The sequence below is a fragment of the Vidua chalybeata genome, chromosome 15 (assembly GCF_026979565.1).
Source record: "Vidua chalybeata isolate OUT-0048 chromosome 15, bVidCha1 merged haplotype, whole genome shotgun sequence".
Lineage (NCBI taxonomy): Eukaryota > Metazoa > Chordata > Aves > Passeriformes > Viduidae > Vidua > Vidua chalybeata.
Window position 1 is genome coordinate 11,447,038 of NC_071544.1, and position 20,635 is coordinate 11,467,672.

Sequence of the window (20,635 nt, forward strand, 5' to 3'; positions counted from 1 at the left end):
TCATTTATGCTGAGCCTTATTTCTGAATGCTGGGGCCCTGCTTGCTTTGTCCTAACACGATGGAATTTTCTCTGTGGGGAAACTTATACTGCTGACTCATTGCATCAACTCAAAACAGATTTATGTTTACAGAGGGAAAAAAACCACGACCCTTTTCTTTCTTACTTTTCCCTAGTAATATTGGATTTGTTATTCCTACAGAATACTCCTATCTCCTGGAACAGGCTGCAGCCCACAGACCACACAGCAGCTTGCTTTCAACTGGGCGGTTCAGACACAGCTTTCTATGGAACCGCTCTCAGCTGGTGCAGCTTAGAGACAGCACAAAGGTGCTGTAACTTCCAGGGTACCAGAGCCTGTTTTCCTCACCGTGGGCCGTGTTCCCTGCGCTCCCACATGGCTGTGTGTGCAGCAGGACACGGAGACTCCTCAACTTTAATCTTGACCTCGTTCACATGGTCCATCAAACCCAGCATCTCCTTCGGCCTATCTGTCCCATCGGCCCACCAAGGACACTTTTTTCTGTATTTCCCTGTGTTTCTTTAAGGATTCGATGTACAAACGTTCTACATTTACACAGTATTTCACCTCTACAAAACTACGTTACTTTCATTTTCGAAATACAGCACAGGTTAAAGGTTCCGGAATTGCACAAGGCCTTTGGGCAAGCAGCTGCAGAGCAGCACTGCCATGTTCCGAACACGCTGGAGTCTGTGTCACTGCTCGCTACTTTATTAAACCCTCGGCTTGTAATTGAGGAAAAGAACCACCAGATACACTGAATTTGCTGAATAGGCAAGAAAACCTGAACACCCTTTCTAAGGAACAGACATAAAGATGGCTCTGCCGTTTAACACAGCGGAATTTTATGGGGCAGAGGGTGAAGGGCGTGAGGGGATGGGGGGGGCGCGGGGAGGGCGTGAGGCGCTGGCCCCGCCCCCTGCCGCCCCCTGCCGCCCCCTACCGCCCGCAACGCCCCGTCAGCCTCCGCAGCGCCCCTGGACCGAGACCCGTTGGGACCCCGCCCACATCCCAACGGCCTGCCCGCATCCACCCAATCAGCCGGCACTTCCTGCAACCCCGCCAACCAATGACAGCGCTCCACGAAGGGCAGCGCCGTTGGGGGCGTGTTTAGAGGCGGGTCGGCTGTTGAGCGGCGGTGACACCAGCCAATCAGAGCGCACAACCGGCGGCTGGGCGGGCGGACGGACGCGCTGTCCGCCAATGGGAGAGGCTGAGCGCCGTGAGGCGGGGGTGGGGCTGGCGCGCGGCAGATAGGCGGGCGGCGGCGGGCGCGCGGGCACGTGACGGAGGTGAGGGGAGCCCGGCGGCGGTGGCGGCCGGGGCGGCGGAGGGTGAGTGTGTCCGTCCGTCCGTGCCCTCCCTCCACAGCCGCTGCGGCCCCGGAACATCGGGGCGGGGGAGCGGGGAACGGCCTCGCCCGCGGCGGTGGGGGAGCTCGGCCTGTCGTGGGGCGTGCGGCGGGGCGCTGCTGGGCCCTGGGGGCTGGGCGGCCCATGCGTGGTCCCGGCCCCATCCCGGGGGTGGGAGGGGGCGGGGAGCCCCCGGAGTCAGGGCGAGAGGGGCGGCCTGGGGAGGCCCCTGAGGCCGGGGGCGGGCGCGGGGCTGCGGCAGCGGCGGCGCCGGGTCCCGCCCGGCACCCGCAGGGCTCGGAGCGGCCTGGGGGGAGCGGCGGCTCTTCTGGTAAGTTCTGGGAGCGCCGCTCCGGGCAGCGGCTGGCGCTAGGGCCGCGTGGTGGAACCGGGAGGAAAGCGAGAGTCGCACGTAGATGTGGGCAGCGCGTGGTTTAGGTTTTATCTGGCTACGTGTTCCATGTTGGAAATAATCTTGAACGTGCTCCCCATGAAGCCCCGCAAAGGGGGATCAGGAGGTGGGTGCAGAGCATGGCGTGGGCCTGGCTGGGGCTGTGGAGGGGAAGGAGAAGCCTCTGGAAGGGGGGAGCTCATGGCGCGGGGCTGGAGTCCCAACAGGTGAAGTGCAGGCGAGGAATCTGCAGCAGGAAGATCTGAGAATTTAAAGGCATTGAAATGCCTGCTTTGATTTTTGTCCCCCAAATATTGTTTGCATTGGATGTCTTTAAAATAACGTATAAATGACTTCTCATTTCTGGCTTTTAAAAGAAAAAAAAACCCACACGATTGAATTAAAGCATGTACAGCACACTGCTTTCTTATCTGTACTGATTCTGAAGTGTGAACTTTCACATGCAGGTTTGTGGTTCAGAATCTTCTAGGCTACAGAAAGAGAAATGCTGCAGGTGATTTGGTTGTGAAGGGTAGTGGACATGTATTAATGGCAGTAGTAATGGTAAAGGTCCAGACCTCAAGATGATCAGTGTTAACGTAATTAATGCTGCAGAGATTGTGCAGATCATCGTGGAAAACTCTTTCTGGAACTTATTCAGGGTATGTTAGATGTCTGAAAACTGGTCTCTAGGCATGTAATGTATTTCTAAATGTAGTGTGTTGACTTCATGTCGTCAAGTAAGCATATCACATGGGTTTTATGGGACAGTCTTGCACGTTGTGGTTTTGGTTGTTGCTAAAGTACTGCAAAGAGATAGCAGAACTATAATAATGTATGAGCTAATCCAGATAAAATAATGGTTAAATATAGGTTGGTATATATATTACTCTAGGTTCACACTGAGGTACCTGACTTCACTTTATTGTTAATTTGGCTGTATTTGATGGGCTTATGCAAAACACTTAATAAAATTAGGAAAAGGTCTGAGTAAAACTTTGAGTTTGTATTACCTTCTAATATTTGTAGTTTAAAAAAACATTATGAAGAAGATACTTGTACAATTTACAGGCAGCATCGCAAGCTGTGTATGATATGTAAACTGCTTTTTTGGGATCAGCTGCCCTCCTAGGAAGGGTATCTAGTGTAAAATGGTAAGAAAGCTTTCAAATTCCATCACATTACCCTCTCATTTGGTGTGCTGTAGCACTTACCCTGAATAAATCCTTTACAGAGAATACACTGAGACTTGTACTTAGCTCTGCCTTTTACTTCCTTTTCTGGCCTTTGATTTTCTGCTTCTAGGAGTAATCATGGTGGCAGCCTGTACTTGTTGGAATCAATTCTGTAGCAGGGCAAACTTGAATTGATTTCTAGGTGTGATGGTCTCAAAGATCTTGGGGTTCCTCCAGATCTGCTCCCACTAATATAATTTTCCTAGCAGCCCATCTGTTTTATGAGGTCAAAAAGCCTCATGGTTCTGTCTTACCCTCCAAGGACTTCCAGTTCTGCAGGAAGGATATCTGTGCTGACAAACAGTATCTGCTTTTTGCTTCTGTACTGTATCTGCACTGTTGTACATTATTTTTAGAAACTGGCATATTTGAAATGCCTATTAAAAGCAAGCTTTGTTGCTGTCCCTTTTCACACCTAATCCCTTGCCTGGTTTGTGCTTTCTACAACCCAAACAGGAGGCAGCTTTTTTTGTGGGGCTCTCCAGGAGAGGTTTGGCTAATCCTTTTCAGGAGACGTCTTCCTCATGTAGAAGTGTATCCCAGCCACTCCTTACTGAAGAAAAAAAAAAAATTATGTAGGAGGGTAAACCACCACCATGGAGAGTTCTTGCCTCTCTTCTCTTGTTAGTAAGATAGTTTTCTTTAGCCTTGTCTGCTGTTCATTGAGTTATGATGTTAAAGGCAGAATCTTCACAATAGTGGAAGCTGTCCGTCTGAAAAACAGTATTTCAGAGGAAAAAGTGTTGCCTGCATTATATGAGCTGTTGTATATACATGAACATAATTTTTTTATATCCCCTTTCGAGGGGTGCTGAGGCCCTGTACTAGTTGTTGAAATTATAGTATTTGGCCACAGAGTTTTCAGCTTCACCATGGTGTCCATCCCCCAAATCTGCCTAAAGACAAATCAGGCAGGTGCAGGTGACAGACCTGCACTTGAAACTGTGGTATTGAGCTGGATCTGCTGTCAACAGCTTTATTTCCTCTATCCTTGGCTACTTACTTTCACTGGTACTGCTACAACTCTTTTCGCTTTTGCTGCTGGGTTGGCCTGGGGTATTGATTCAGGGTTAAAATAACATGGCAGAAGGATTCGAGCCATCTTAAACCAGCGGCTGGTTCATCATGAGGCTGTGTAAACAGTTACCCGGGCACCGCAGAGGAGGCAGGATGTGGAAGGCAGAGGGATTGTGAGATGTAGAAGAGATTTCCTCTGCTCTTCAGTAATTCTGACTTTAGGAAATTAGTGCACTACCAAGTAGGATAACTGAGCCTTTGCTCAAAACCCACAGAACTCTCATTTGAGAAGGAAAATGTATATCTGTGTCTCAGCCTCTCTGTTCTTGCCTCCTTGCAATTTTTTTTATGTTGTGATGAATCATCTTTATGTTTGACTTCAAATTTTTCTTCCCTAATTCTTGCCTTGCATGAGGCATTGTGCTTGTTTTCACTGGTGTGCTTCTGCTGTGAATACCACACTGAAACCCAGTGTTGGGAGCCCAGGACTTTGCTAGCGGGTTTTGTTCTTCCTTTGCTTAAGCCACTCAGCTGAGACTTCAGGTACTGCTGAAAGAGAAACCATTGATGCTCATCTGGTTAAGTTGCCTAGGTGTAGTTTGTAGTGACTTATTTTCATAAGATCTGTTCAGTCTGACTCTTTAATTTTGTTTTTTTTTAAGAGTAAGTAGTAAACCAGATAGCTAGTAGCCATTCAAGTGTAGTTATACATTCTGAAATATGCTGTATTAAGAACTGGCTTGATGAACCACTGAAATAGATTAGTAACCAAGGAGATTATTAAACTGGTTTTGCAGGCTCTGTTTGACCTGACAGGGAAGTTACTAAACAGTATGTTCTGGAAGAATGGTAGCAGAGGACTTGAAGATCCTTTCTATGGGCAATTTCACTCTCTTCCAGGGGACGTGTATGTTAGGGAGAGTAGTGACAATTGTCTGTTGTAGGAGTGCTTCCAGTGTTGTACTCCTACGTGGTAGGAGTTGTGCTTTTGGGGTAAGATCCTGTTTCTGTATCCCACTCCAATTTGGTTTAACACTGACAGTCTCAAACTTTGGGATTGCAGTAGTATTCCCTTCAATCTGAGTGGTGTGCCAATGTCTGTAAGTGACTGAAGACTTTCTTAAAAAAAAAGTACATGGAGTTATCTCTGACTTGAAACATTGTTATGGTGAAAGTGATGGTTACACTGAAGTAGAATGGAGACATCAGAAGCTCTCATTATTAAAGTGTTCCTGTGGTAATGGCTTTTGTCAATTGCATGATCAGAAATACACAAACTTTCAGAAATACTGCACAGTTTAACCTAAAGAAGGGAGGTGAAGGCAGGGTAAAAAATGGCTAAGGATGGTAATTGCTTGGAAATTGGACACCTTTTAAGGGAGAAGTCTGATCATAATAGAGTAGGTGAGAGTGTCTGAAGGTTAGACTATGTTTGAGGTGGCTAACTGAATAGCTGTAGTTGCCAGCAACTTAAAGTTCCACTGAAAAATTGATTTATGCCTGTTTTGTATAAAAGCTGAGTTGTATCTCTTTCCCCCTCCTCATCTCTTCTATTTAGGAGTAACCTAATTTACTAGGGCATAATTGTGTTTATGTTGTGTCCCTAAGGATTGTGCAAAGTGAATTTGAATTTTTTTCCTGTAGCAGTACATCCATTATGGATAGAAGTGGCTTTTTAAATATCGAAAATGTGTGCTTCACTTAAATTGCTCTTCTGAGAACATAGTGCCTTTTTTCTATAATTTAGTCAGCTTTTCATATTGTTTCAGCTTAAACAGAATAAGGAGTTTGGCATAATAACTGGCAGTTGCAGAGGAAGCTACCAGCCTGTACTCAAGGTACATGAATGGTAGCTTATGTTGAATTTGGGACTGATTTAGTATGTAGGAAGTGTCCTAAACAGCTTTCTGCAGGGATATAAACTTGTGACAACTGCTTGCCAATGACTGTAAAGAGGTAGGATGTGACATTGGATTAGCTTCTCTTCAGACTTTTTAGCTTTTTTTTTTTTTTTTTTTTTTTTTGGTGGGGGGTGATGAAGCTTGCTTGGTAACTTGACCATGAAATACTTCTCCCTTGAAATGAGGTTCAGCAAGGCCTCAAATTCAGACAGAGCATTAAATGATAAGTGTAGCAGGGTAGATACCTGTGGCTGTATCATGAGCACAGCCATGCAGCAGCAGCAGCATTCTGCCCCTGCTGTGTGGTCTCCAGCAGAATTGTCTGGTTTCACTAAGATGCTTTGACAGAAGAATTTCAGAGGCCACGCACCTTTGCCACTTGGGTGTGAGCATTTACCAAAGTCTATTTGCTGCTGACAAATATTTTCAAAGGGTTGTAGTTGAGGTGGGATTGTGAAGTAGGTAATTATTACATATGGAGTCAGTGCTGGCAGGAAAGTTGTAGTGGATTATTTAATTCTTTCACCAAAACTTCCTTGCTAGTTGGCTACTGGAGAGATTACTTAAAGGATTACTTGCATGCTAAACTGTTAACACCCTTTGCACAAGGTTGGGAGGAGGGGTGCAGAAACTCCTTTTAGGAAAGGAGAGAATTGGCTCATTTTTAACCTTGGTATATTTTTAAGATTAATTTTGTTATATCATTTTGCAAATCATGACATGCTCATTCTATCTGAATAGGATAATTTGAAAGCCCTTACAAAACTGTATTGTCTTCCTGAATTTAGCTCTATTTTAAAAATATTTAGTGAAGCCCTATTGGTAAGGTAAGACAAAATTAAACCCTTTCCATGGAAAGGTGCTTTTGTGCTGTTTCATCCATGGTTGCTTCAGTCATACAGGGCACATCCAGAGCTCTAAAGATCATTTTTTCAGATGAAGTTTCAGGCTCTTGTTTCTGTACTGCTCTTATGCTGCTGGGTATGAGTTTATTCAAAGAACACATTATCTGTGCAAGAAGAATTTGCAGCTCCAAGGGTACTGGTGTCTGCTTGACCATTTTCAGTCCTTGGTTTTGTGTTGTGGCTCTCACACTAATATGAGCTGTTTTGAAGTCTGAAACTGTTTTCAGTTTTGGCTGTACACTGTGCATTAAGCAAACAAGCTTTGCTCATATATAACAGCCCTTGGAAGTTTTTGTCAGCCATTCTTTCTGGAATGATTGTCCTTTTGGCTCAGAGGTGTTTGGGTGCAGTTGCCTGACCTGAGTGGGGGAGGACTGTGCACATGCATTTGGACTATAATCCTCAAGGCCATCACTATTGTTGGAAAACTGGCTGCAATTGCATGTTCCTGTAGTGACAAACTGGACATGACCTCAGCTCAAGTCTTTAAAATACAATTTTGTTGTGGTTATAAAACTACAGTTCTAAAGTTGTAAAATCCTCGCTGTCATTAGAAGTAAGTTAAAGAATAATCTAAGAATGGTAGATCTAGTATGCAGCGTAGTCTTGGAAAATTGGATAATGCTGATAAGCTTTTGAGAACGTGAACTCTTTTAGTTGCCTAAACATGCTTTGGAAAGTCAAAAGTTTGTTTCCTAGCATGATCTTAAGCCCCTACAGGCACTGTTAACTCTGCTTGAGTTATGTTTGAAAGTCTGCAGGGCTACAGTATGAGGTAGGAGTGTAAGGGAAGGAGGAGGGGATGTTTGATTTTATACTTGTTTCCAAAAAAAGTTCAGGCTCAGTTATACCTCTGGTTTTGGGAAGAAAATTTGGAGTGGGATTCAAAGGAGAAAAGATGAGCAAGGCATAGGTTGTGAGGGTTTTGGATAGATAAAACTGAATAGAATTCTGGGAGTGTTGCCTTCTGTATCAACCTAAAGAGGCAGTGATCTTGTAGTTTTTCTAGGAGGAAAGTAAAATTGAAACCCATTTTACTTACAAGATATTTTAAGCTACAGCTTGCCAATATCTCTCATGTTTCAGGTGGGACAATATGCTGAGCACCTTATGAATTAGTTTAGGTGTGATATTTTAATTCTGTAAGGTTTCAGTTAACAGCTACTCTTTCTTTGGTCATCTTGTTAAATTAGAGATTGAAATAAGGAAATTGAATCAAGTGGCAGTTTCCAGGAGCTTCAACTGCTTATAGGCATCTGCCAGTAGTAGCAATTACTAATTGCTATTACTAGTAGTAATTCTACAATAAAACCTGGGGAAGGGGTTTGATTATTGAAAACACCGGAGCTCTGCATTTGAAAGGACAAAAATGTATTGAACAGGAGATAAAGATTGAGTACTCTGCAAAAATTACTGTTTTTAAATAAAATAGAAAATTTTATTTCACTTTCTGGACTGAATGAAAGTTTGAGTTCCTGCATGGTGTATTTAAAGTCCTTCATAAGCATGAAATATGTTTTCTTTTTAGGCTTTTACAGCCAGATATGTTGTGGTGTCATGGATATGTCTGCTGTCCTGCTTGTGGCCTGTGGCAGTGTAAGAGAAAAATTATGACACTTCTGCATGATTTGCAGAATGTGTACGTGTGGTTCTCCACTCAGTTAATGTCTGTTTGGTATTAAATACTTAGCTTTATGTTGTCTTCCTCCCCAGCTTTTAGAGCTGTCTCAGGCAGATGCTGTAAATAACAGAGCTGGAGAGATAAGTTTGCACTTCACCTGTTGCCTTGGATGCTCGGATTTGTACCGAGAAGCATCGTGTTGCTCTGCGCGCAGTGCTGGCTTGACCGTTTTGCCTTGTCTTATTTATTCAGAACATGGAGCTGAAATGGCTACTGTGTGTGACCCTGCTAGCCCTTGGGATCCTTGCTATCCAGGCACATGATACGGATGAAGACAATGATGCTGATGATGTAGTTGATATCGAGGATGACTTGGATGATGGTATTGAGGATGTAGAAGAGTCAAAGTCTGAAACAAGCAGTGCTCCTCCAGCTCCAAAGGTTTGGCATAGAATTTCTTTTAACAATTGAATTACTGCTTGTGTTTTGGTTAATTTGAGTCTGATCAGAGTTGTCTTTATTTTCTTAACCTGTTACAATGTTATAAAATGTTATCTAGGAGTAGGGCTTGGAATTAAGGTTGGCTGCTTTGTTCCTGTTTTCATGTCCCCCATGTTCTTCCAGAAGACTTAGATCTGTCTTTGAAATAGATGATGTGAGTATCAGGAGTTAATGCTAAAATTTCTAGTTAGGTATATACTTGAGTTTTAGTTGCAGACAAGAGCACAACAACTTGGCACAAACAGCAATATTGATGTAATTTCTGTGTTTATGCTTCAAGAATGTCCAGGTAAGCTGTACTTGAATGTAGGAAGGAGTGTGAGCTTTACATGCCTGTATTTCTGGAGAATAAAGAATGTGTCTTGAAAGGTGCATAAATAGCCCCCCTTTTCCAATAGGTTACTTACAGGCCCCCTGTCCCAACTGGTGAAGTGTATTTTGCGGAATCTTTTGATAAAGGAACTCTGGATGGGTGAGTATAATCTGAAGGATGATTTGGTGCAGCAAATAATGTAAAATCTTGGTGAAAGGCAGTGAAACCCTCTCTGCAGAACTTGTGTTATTCAAAACTGAATCAGAGGCCCCTGTTCAGTTGGGATTACAGAATGACTTCTTGAGGCTAGGTGTTCAGATGCTGAGTTAAACCAGTGTTTCCTTAAGTTCTAGTAATAAAGGGGAGGTGAGGCCATTACATGTGGCTTTTTTACTTTCCTCAGGTGATGTGAAGATGGTAATGTGCTACTTCTGGTTGATTTTTTTTTTTTTTTTTTCTTTTACGGGAGTGAGGTACTTGCTCATGAGGCCATGGTATTACCTTGGGGTGGGAAGTGACAAACACAGAAAAGTTGGCGGGCTTGGGAACAGAATTCCTCAGGGGATCAAGATACTGGGGTGTAGTCATGAGACAGCAAGGGCTACCTTATCTTAAGGGCAAGATTTTTTGTGTGTGTGTGGTGGGGGGAAATATGGTTTTCCAACCATTGGATGCCTGTCTTCTAGATGGGTCCTTTCGAGAGCCAAGAAAGATGATACCGATGATGAGATTGCCAAATATGATGGTGAGTCCAACCCAGGTTTCGGATGATAAATGTTTCTGATGCTGTTTGTCATGTATGAAAAAGAGGTGCAAGTCTTTCTTTTCTGTTTCTCAGCTAGAATTATATTAACTGAAGAAAATGAGAGGGATCTTTATATACTTGGCTAATAATATAAAATGTTGTTCTGATTTAAAAAAAATATCCTCTCGGAGATTTTAAGTTAAATGAGCGTTTGGTCAATTTCCTCCCCAGGTAAGTGGGAAGTCCAAGACATGAAGGAAACGAAGCTTCCAGGAGACAAAGGGCTTGTAATGGTAACCCGAGCCAAGCATCATGCAATTTCGTCCAAACTTTCCAAGCCATTTGTGTTTGATACCAAACCTCTTATTATACAGTAAGTAAAGAATAATTTCGTGTTCTGTTGATTCCAGGGTGACATGATAGCAAGCTGAGGTTAATTCTAAAACTGAGCTTTTGTGGACTGGGGGTCTAGATGACACAAGATGCTGTAACATATTATTACACTGTTTTGAGTAAGAGTAAAATGGTAACCCAGACTCCTGAAGTGGGGAGTTAGTAAAAGCATGGGTCCTTCTGAAGCCTGGAAAAGGAAGAAGTCTTTGCAAACTAGACTTGGTAACCTGTCTTGTGGCTTCAGTTCCCTTGATTTAATTGTAGTAACAAGGTCAGGCAGCTGACTTTTGTATTGCTAATTGTGGAAGTGCTTGTCCTTTTGAACAAATGCTGGTCTGTAAGTAGGTCAGTGCACTTTCTTATACAGTAAACTGCCCCCTGTTTCTGAGGGGAAATGGATGGAGGGGTAAAGATGGATTTGTTTCCTTCTTCCTGTGTCTTAGTTCATTTGCCGTGGAAGATGAACGCTTTACATAAGTCACAACTGTTGTAGAAGAATCTACTTGCATGTGTATTAGAGTAGCAAGTCAGGGGAAAAACATAATTGAGTGAGAACAGTTCAACTGTGCACTATTAGTGATGTTATCAATTTTAAACAAAGAGTAAATTAATTTGTATTTCCCCAAGATAAGGAATTTGGTCACTTTGCACTGTTTAGTTTTGGCTCAAAATACAAGGCTAAAAATAAAGCCCAGTGGTCATCCACTCCAGCTGCTGGCATTGTGAGAGGATCAAGCATACTTAGCTTATTCCTGACAGAGATGTTTTGCTTTTTTCAGGCTCCTTGGCATCCCTAAAATACTCTTGTATGCTTTTAACCCTAAAGGGGCTTTTCCTAAAATCCAATTGTTCTTGCTTTGTAGTCTTGCAAATTGAGTTGTCTATCTACCATAGTAGTTGTGGGGAAAATAATTGGTTTACCTCAATCACTGTTGAAGTGTCATATAATGGAAAGCTTTTTCTTCCTTCTATACTTCTAGGTCATTATCGTCTAGGCCAGCACTCAATTTCTTTAATCTTTTCTGTCAGGTTAATTCTTCTAAATCTTCATTTTTTAAACTGTTTCTCAGGCTGTTGTGAATATTTTCTTAGTCCTTACATCTTTTGTATCTATATGATGGTATCTTTAATATTCACTGGGTAAGTGATTTAAAGCAAACAACAACAAAACAGTGTTACTGTTAATTTGTACTGACAAAATTGTAATTGTGTATTACAAAAATAATTTTTCTTCATGTATAACATGTGTTCTCCCCTCTTCTATCCCAAACTAAAATTAGGTACGAAGTAAACTTCCAAAACGGAATAGAGTGTGGTGGGGCCTATGTGAAATTGCTTTCAAAAACCCCTGAGTTGAACCTGGTGAGTAATGCTACTACTTTTGGGTATTAGCTGTGAAAGAAGTTTTTTCACTTTGCTTCTTCCTGAAGAAACCCTTTTAGTGGAGGCAGTGGGGCCTGATTGCCCAAGTACTTTGCACTCAGCGTTTTCCCAGTGCTTTCAGTTGGAGCGGATAAGTACTGAAATGTGACGGCCCCTTGAGTGGAAACTGAAGCTCCCTAATAGCTGAGCAGTTGTAGACCTTTGCCAAACTCTGCAGTACTTCAGATTTTCCTGGGTTCTCGAACCAAACAGGAGGTGCTTAGGAGTGTGGCCAGCTCCTAAGGCCTAAGAACTGCATTTTGTCCTCTCATTGAAGTGGTTTAGCCTGTTCAGACAAAGCTGAACTGCTGGATAACCTTGCGTGGGCTCTTGTAGCCTATGGGTTTTCTTGAGCCATTTTCCTAGACTTTATAAGATTACTTTTATGACTTGTTATCTATACTTCTTCTTTCCTTCTGCAGTCTTATTGGGGTTGTATTATTAATACAATTTCTAAACTATTAAAAAACTCCAAAACAACCACAAACACCCAGAACACAACTTGGCTGCCTAATCAGTTTCATATGTGCATTGAATTTTCAGATAACATTAGCATGAACAAATAGATTTGCAGAGTTCAATAATGATTATATGCAGTTAGAGCTTAGATTGAGGCATACCCCAGTTCATAAGTGTAGGCTAAATGCAGCTTGGCTTCACTTTTAGTGCTGCTTATCACTTTGTGTGAAAGGAACTCAGTGGCCTTGCTAGTCTTTCATTATTGCCAGTAGCTGATACTTCTAATTGATAGCTTTTAAAATACTTTGCTGTAGAGATATACTTAAATGTTGTGGGTGTCACACTAATATTTTGGATAACACCTGAATAGCTGGTGTTTTCCATGTGAAAAGGGGAGCCCAAAGGTGCAAAATTAAATAGCTGGGATAGTTCTTAGCACATTATTTTTTCTGGAGGCTTATATGAGGAACATAAGATTTAGTGTGGAGACTTCATGCGTTTGATATTCAAGTTGCAGAATAGTTTTTAATGAATTGGGAATTCTTAGGCCAGGCAATGACTTCAGTTGTATTTCAGGATAATGGAGTGAGGTATTCTGTTGTTGTATAGGATCAATTCCATGACAAAACTCCATATACAATAATGTTTGGCCCTGACAAATGTGGAGAGGACTATAAATTGCACTTCATCTTCCGGCACAAAAACCCAAAGACCGGCAAATACGAGGAAAAGCACGCAAAGCGTCCAGATGCAGATCTGAAGACTTACTTTACTGATAAGAAGACTCATCTTTATACTCTAGGTATGGTGACTGCTAACTATGCATATTAATAATTACATCTTCTGCACCAGAAGCTCAAAATGAGCCAGATGAACAGGTGAATATTTGTGCAAGTGCACCATACGACTAAAAACCACTTGAAAACTTCAAATGCAAAAACTGATTGTCTGTGCAAAGGCTTATTTCATCCTTCCAGGAAGTCTTGATTCATGTAAGAAAGGTCATGTAACTTGAACTTAATACTTAAAGGAGAACTGAATTTCAGAGCAGTTGTAAGTAACTTGAACTAAGTATATTTGAAATAATGATCAGTGTGTATACACTGCCTGAATGCTGCCTCTGGGTAACATGGGGTACACTAAGGTTTAGATGTAGAGGCATCATAGTTTGTTTTAGTTTTGTTTGTGTTTTTTTTCCTGCTTTCATGTACCAGACAAACTCAGGAGTTCTTGAAATAGTGTCTGGTATATTAGCTATGATCAAAATCTTCCGGAAGTACTTAGGAGTGTCTCTATCTTTTCCTACTAGAGAGACAGCAGAAGATAAAGAAACGAGATTGAAATCCTCTAAGTCACTAGTAGGAAGTTTTAGTCTGGAGTAGAATATGAGTATATACATTCTTACTACTAAAGCAATACTTCCTGTGCCAAAGTCAACATGTTGTGGTAACTGCTAAATCACTTTACAAACCTCCATGCTTTTAACACATGTAGGACTTCTGCCAAGAGTCTGCCTTTTCACAGGGTGAGATGTGGTGCATCATCACTAGTTGCACTTTGGTGTAAGGAGAAAGGTTCTTAGCAGTTCTTTAAAGCAGTTGATGGGTAGGTGGTAGCTTGGGCTGTACAGTGGGGATGAGTGGTGCTTTATGACTCATGCTTTGTATAGTACATGCAATGACTACATCAACTTTTTTCCTTACAGTCTTGAATCCTGACAATAGTTTTGAGATACTGGTTGATCAAACAGTTGTCAACAGTGGGAATTTGCTAAATGATATGTCACCTCCTGTGAATCCACCCCGAGAGATTGAGGACCCAAATGACCAGAAGCCTGAGGATTGGGATGAGAGACCAAAAATCCCAGACCCAGATGCTGTTAAACCAGATGACTGGTAAGGTGTTGGAAGGGTGGAATTGAGGGAATAATTGAGCCTGATAATTTTGTCCTGATCAAAATGTCTTTCTCACATCACTTAGGGAAGGTTTTGAGTCTCACACTTGTAATCAAAACACTGTCAGTTTAGGCATGTTAACAGCACTTCAGTAGGCAAAGGCAGAGAAGTCCCACATCCTCTGGGATTTTCTGTTTAGTGCTCCTGTTCCTGCAGAAGTACCTATGCTACCTGTTGCTTTCATCCTTGATGAGCTGCAGAAGGTCTAACTGAAGAATCTTTGTAGTTGTTTGTGTAGTGTATAGGTAAGGTAACTGAAAAACCTGACTCCCCAAATCAGAAACTGATCCTGCCTTTCTGGCTTTGTACCTGTGCTGTGTTAACCATAGACTCTATTTCAAGCACAAATGTGTTTTTGCAGCTGCTGCTAAGAAATGGCATTTGCTGCAGTATGCCCCTCCTAGATTGGTTTTAAAAAAAATTAGTAGTAGTACTTTGCAGTTGGCACCTTGAGAGTGCAGAGGCACATGTGTTAGGATTGCAAGGCAATTCCTTTCTGAAATCATGGAGTGACCCTGACAGAAGGGAAGGTGGCTGGCTGTCCAGAGCAGTGGGCTTGTTCAGAGTCTGTAGAATTGTGCCTTGGGCTTAAGAGCTTAGGTGTTGTGTATGTTAACACATAATGCTCTGCCCTCAAGGGATGAGGATGCTCCTGCAAAGATCGCGGATGAAAACGCTGTGAAACCAGAGGGCTGGCTGGATGATGAGCCAGAATATGTAGCAGACCCTGATGCTGAGAAACCTGAAGATTGGTAAGTTTGCTACCTCTTGCAAATGGCAGCAATTATTTCAGGACTTCAGTACTGACATTTGCAGTTCATTGTTGCTTGCTGACAAAGTTGCTGTTCAGGCTATTTTTCTTCAAAAGTAGAAGGCAGTGGTCTGAGGATTCATGTTCTGCATTCACCTCTGTATTTTTCAACTCTTCTGTGAATGTAAGCAGAACAGGGCAGGGATGTTCACCTTGAAGTAGAACCTACTTGGAAGGGGCAGTGAGGGAGGCTATGCTCAGGGACTGGCTTTTGTTGATCTGTGCTTCACAGTTAGTCTTTGAAATCCTTGTTCCTTCTGCAGTGTATTTATCTACAGACTTATGCTATACAAAGTTTCAGTGTCTTCATTTAGTGGTAGGAATTTAGATTTTCCCAGAAATCAGACATTGTCTGAGCTTCATTGTTTTATGAAGGCAAGGAGTGGACTTCAAAACTGAGTTTGCCTTTTCAGGGATGAAGATATGGATGGTGAATGGGAGGCACCTCAGATTGCAAATCCTAAATGTGAGACAGCTCCTGGCTGTGGCACCTGGCAGCGCCCAATGATTGACAATCCAAACTACAAAGGCAAATGGAAGCCTCCTATGATTGATAATGTGAACTATCAGGTTTGTGTTTTCATTGCTTAAGCTGATGGCCAATAAAGCATCTGTCTTACAGAAAGCAGAATGATTTAGATTCAGCAGATGTAATTAGAGATTCAAGTGCAGTCATGATTGTGCTGTATTTCAAGTGGACAGATTCAAAGTGCTTTCTTACCAGGCATCACTTCATTGTATTGATTCCCAAAGACTGATGAGTTGCACCTGTAGATGTTGTAATTAAATGCAATGAATTGTTATATCTCTCCATTCATAATGGGCTGAAAACCAAAATTTGTCTTCTAGTAGATAAGGCTGAATGTCTTTTGTCTTTTCTAGGGTATATGGAAACCTAGAAAGATCCCAAACCCAGATTTTTTTGAAGACTTGGAACCTTTCAAGATGACTCCCTTCAGTGCTGTTGGACTTGAGTTATGGTCTATGACATCTGACATCTTTTTTGACAACTTTATCATCTGTACTGAAAGAGCTGTGGCTGATGATTGGGCCAGTGATGGATGGGGACTGAAAAAGGCAGCTGATGGTGCTGCAGAGGTGAGAGAGGACGGTTTAATTGTGTGCTGCAGAGTGGAACAGTAGAAGCATCTCTGCTTCTCTCAGCCTTAGTCAATATATACCTGTATGTGCTAAGGCTGAGGGTTTTGCTAAACCTCAGGTGGGAGCCTCAGTTCATAATTACAGGATGTTAATGGTTGCTATAAGTAACTAAGAGTACTCACTGCTCCCTTCTGAGTTTTTGCTCTGATATTTGGACTGTTTAGCCTAATTCTTAATTTGTAAGCTATGGGAAAAGTACTTGTTCAGGTTAGCTTTTTTTTTTGAGGTCTGAAATACAATGTTTAAAGTTGCAAAAAAGCCTATTTGAAAATTCTGTAGCTTAAACGTAGCTGCTACAACTTGCTGTAAGGGGTGAATTTGACAGTTCTTTTGGTCTTACAGCCTGGCGTTGTGGGCCAGATGATGGCAGCTGCTGAAGAGCGTCCCTGGCTTTGGGTAGTCTACATCCTCACTGTGGCTTTGCCAGTGTTCCTTGTTGTCCTTTTCTGCTGTTCTGGGAAGGTAATGCATTTCCTCTGATAATTAGCCTCATGTTTAAAATGTGCCTGAATGTCACAAATAATTGCTTGGACTTGTCATTGCCTTTCAGAAACAGCCAAGTGCTGCAGAATACAAGAAGACTGATGCTCCTCAGCCTGATGTGGTGGATGATGAGAAAGAAGAAGAAAAAGATAAAGGGGAAAAAGAAGAGGAGGAGGAAGAGGAGGATGCAAATGAGGAAAAGCTTGGTAGGTAAACTAGATAATTTTGAATGATATTCTCCCTGATATAATAAACCAGCAGGATTGGCAGATATGGAATAAAGCCAATAGTGAGCTGAAGATAAGAAAAGAAGGAAAATGACTTTTTTTTTTCCATTTCCCCTTGAAGAGAAGCAGAAAAGTGATGCTGATCTAGGAAGTGCTAGTCAAGAGGAGGAAGAAGAGGAGGAGGAGGAAGACAGGAAACCTGCATCAGAGGTAAGAGTGTCTGATCTTTGAAGGAAGCTTATGCATTTTCTTTCATAGGTTATGTAGAACAGGCCTTACTACAATGTTAACTTTTAACCAGGCTCATATGACCCTCCCACCCAGTTCAGCACTTTTAGAAGACTTAATCCCCCTGAAGAATAGGAATTGCTGTGGCTGACTTGAGCAGGCTTGGGCACCCTGCTAAAGGCACTGCTGTAGACCCTGCCTTGAGAGGGGAATGGGACTGTTGGAAGGCACCTTCTTGAGGCAAAAAGCTTACTCAGCTTTGAGTGCAGTCAGGATGTGACCTTAAGTGCTCCACACTGACACAATGACTCAAAAATGGGTGGAGTGTTGCTTGAAGTTAAGGGATTCTCCCAGCAGCAGTTGAGCACTCCCAACAAATGGTGTACATGCACTGTGAAAACAAAGAATTTGCCTGTTTGCCACAAAATATTTTCAGCAGTAAGTTCTTTCAAAAACTAAATTCTAATGTAGAAGGGAAAATGGATTATTTTTCATAGATTTTCTCAAAATGGTTATGAAAGGTATGTTTAGGTTTTATTTTATTGATGTTTACACAAATTATTTTCTTGCAGGAGGAGGAAACTGTGAATAGATCACCCAGAAACAGAAAGCCAAGGAAAGATTGAAAAAAGTCATAAGAACTTGATCTGTGATTTCTTTTTTTTTGTTGTTGTTTTCAAACGTGGTTCTGGGAGAGGACCTTGGACACCTTACATTGAAACTTGGACAAACCTCAAGATTTCACCATCCACAGGTTCCAGTCACACGATACAATGTAATGGAGTGTCTAGCAGTAAAATATTTGCAATCATCTGTTTTAAAGAGCATCATTCCTGTAGAAAGAAAGCATTTAATATAATGGGCTGTGGATTTTGGAATGTAACATAACTAACCTTTTCATTTTTGGATTTAAATATTCTTTTCTGTTCTTAAGTAGATTGGTAGAATTTTTCCAGTCTCAAACCTTGGCTTAATTTAATATATTAATTAGTGAAATATAACAATGAATCTTGAAAGTGCTAGGTGATAAAAATGCAGTTTTATAACTAGTTTTTTTTACAAATATGTAAATTCCTAAATGCACCAATGTCTTTATACCCCAAAAATTTGGTAATTGTTCGAAGAAAAGTTGTCAATGCATTTGACAACACCCCTGACCTCAAAAGAAAAGACAGCTGGGGGGAGATGTATGGGGAAACCAGTAGTGAAACTCTGTAATCAATCAACTTCATTCTTTTGGGGGGAGGGGAAAGAGGAAGAAGGGGTGGAAGAAAGGGGTTAGGCAGTCTATAAAATACATGCATACTGTGCATGGCTAAAGCCCTGTTAAATGTTGACAAACGGTCTAGGATTTGGAGTGGGTCATCTTAATGTGGCATTTAACCCTGCAAAGCTTGCAGACAACCAAGTTTATTTGTTCTTGAACTCTTTTTGTAAAGCTGAGCGTTGCTGGGGAGGTGTGGTTAGGCTACTTCCCCCTTTGCCCTCTGTTCAGCCACCAGTGTTTTCCTCTGTGACGATACAGCTCTTCCTGAGAGCAGCTTTGCCTCAGTTGCTGAAGCACTTCATGTTCAGCTCATTGTCCAACTCGATTTCATAGCTAGGCCCGCTCCTTTCCAGGGTCCAAACACTGAATAAGACAGTGTCCCATATCCTCTCACTGTTGTCACTGTATGTCTGCTGTAGAAATGAGGGAGGTAGGCAGGTAAACAAGTTGAACTGAGTATTTGTTAAGGAAAAAAAAAACACAACCAAGATGTCAGTATTGTAGGTGGGGAAGGAGCATGTGGAATCTCTTAAGTGGTATGTGAAACTGTTTTAAGTCCTTTTATTTGCTCTTCATGTAACAAGTGCATTCTAAATTATATTGTGAATGTTAGGAAATTCCAATTCCAGCTGAATAAATTTTTTTAAAGTGTTGAGTCTACCATACTACACGGTTTCAAACACCTTTTTTTTGTGGAATGCAGGTGAGCACTACAAGAGCATTACCTCTGAGGGTGAGATGGATGTAATTCATTACACTGTACCAAATATGTTTGCATTTGGATGTCTATGTAGATAAACTTTTGCCTTTGTTTAGAATGAAATTAAATGTCATGAAATTATTCTTCTTGCACTGAATTTAAACACTCCAGTGTTGTTTAGTCATATGATAGGTATAGTGTGTGGAATAGTTCCCAGGGGTTGCAGGGGGAAGAGTGTTCCAATTACCTTGCAAACAATCTAACCAATTACTAAAAGACTCTCGTTTTGGGTTTGGGCTTTTTTTTTTTTAATTTTTTTTAACACCTTTTGCTGCCTGTCCTTATGTTGTATCCCTTGGTTGTTGTGTTTGAAATATTAGTGATCACAAATGCATAGCAGGATTTCTTGATCTCTCTGCAGTGTACAAATAAACTATTGTAAGCAAGATACTGAAAGTAATTTCAGACTTCTGTTGGGAGCTATTGCATGTGTAGAATGCCTTTGCCTGTTGAACACCTGGTCAATACTGCTCCTTATTGCAAAAATAGCTTATACTCTGACATGGAAGATGTCATAGCTTAAGCATTGCTACTAGCTTGTTCTCAGGACTGTATTTTTATCAAGGAGCAGCTGCTATTTATGACTCTCAGTCCTTTGAGATGAAGTATATGTAAATGGTTTCAATTTAGCTAATGTTTTGAGCACAACATAAAAATCTTAATTAATCTAATGTTTTTTTATCTTAATATGCAAATTGCCTTAAATTCCCAAACAATCCCTGTGCATACATGTTCTTTCAAAGCATCAAAAGTGAACTTGAGATCTGCTATCAGCTTTTAAATAGCATTATATTAAAGCTAATTGTAAATCTACATTTGCTTCTGCTAAATCTCCTGAAAAAGTCCTGTCTGCATGTTATGGCTTTTTTTTGATACCATAGTGTATGCTTTAAATAATCACTACAATAAATGAAGACTTTCCAAAATGGATAGACAAGTTACCTTTTATCCTGCTTTCTGGCTTGGGTGCCTCAGTTTGACCTTAGAATTGCTCTTATTTTTAAAGTCTTGGAGGAAAAATACAGCTGCCTGCTTATCCTCAGTGCATAAAGCATAGCTGTGGGTTTTTTTGAGTAGTGAAACCACCTGGCTGTAACCTGTGAACTGTGTTTGGGACTGTTACAGATCCTGGAAGGTGTATTTGGGCCTTTTGTGTCTGTGCAGCCATGGGTGGCAGCTCTTGACAAGGATGCTGAGCTTGATGTGCTGTGTAGGAAAAGTGGGGGGGGTGTTAAGCTGACATGGTGAACCAAAACAACCCATGGGCTCTGAGAGACAAGGCAGAAGGGCTGAGAGCAGCTTTTCTCCTGGAGCCAGTGGTTGGTAGGGGCAGTTGCTAGGTCAGGGTGCATCTAACCCACTAACCCCTTCCAGCAGTGTCCCTGGATGTGATCTCCCCTCGCTGGCTCTGCTCAGTGCTGAATTGTCACAGCTTGAGGCTCTGACGTCTCTACTGTGTTATGAATG

The 20,635-nt window shown here is 41.8% G+C and overlaps 1 protein-coding gene across 1 annotated transcript; it reads left to right on the forward strand.

Moving 5' to 3' along the window:
* Positions 1 to 1,253: 1,253 nt before the first annotated feature.
* CANX (calnexin) lies at positions 1,254 to 20,098 on the forward strand. The gene is made up of 15 exons (XM_053956636.1): positions 1,254 to 1,355; positions 8,696 to 8,884; positions 9,343 to 9,416; positions 9,944 to 10,002; positions 10,234 to 10,375; positions 11,676 to 11,757; positions 12,886 to 13,078; positions 13,982 to 14,171; positions 14,870 to 14,983; positions 15,456 to 15,612; positions 15,925 to 16,140; positions 16,546 to 16,665; positions 16,754 to 16,892; positions 17,035 to 17,123; positions 17,714 to 20,098. Exons 2-15 carry the CDS (start codon positions 8,699 to 8,701, stop codon positions 17,765 to 17,767), a joined length of 1,815 nt encoding a protein of 604 aa, XP_053812611.1. The 5' UTR covers positions 1,254 to 1,355; positions 8,696 to 8,698; the 3' UTR covers positions 17,768 to 20,098.
* Positions 20,099 to 20,635: the final 537 nt, after the last annotated feature.

Coding starts and splice junctions, on each gene's coding strand:
- CANX (XM_053956636.1), top strand. CDS start 8,699: ATGGAGCTGAAATGGCTACTGTGTGTGACCCTGCTAGCCCTTGGGATC. Junction 14,172..14,869: donor GCTGTTAAACCAGATGACTG/GTAAGGTGTTGG, acceptor TCTGCCCTCAAG/GGATGAGGATGCTCCTGCAA. Junction 16,141..16,545: donor CAGCTGATGGTGCTGCAGAG/GTGAGAGAGGAC, acceptor TTGGTCTTACAG/CCTGGCGTTGTGGGCCAGAT.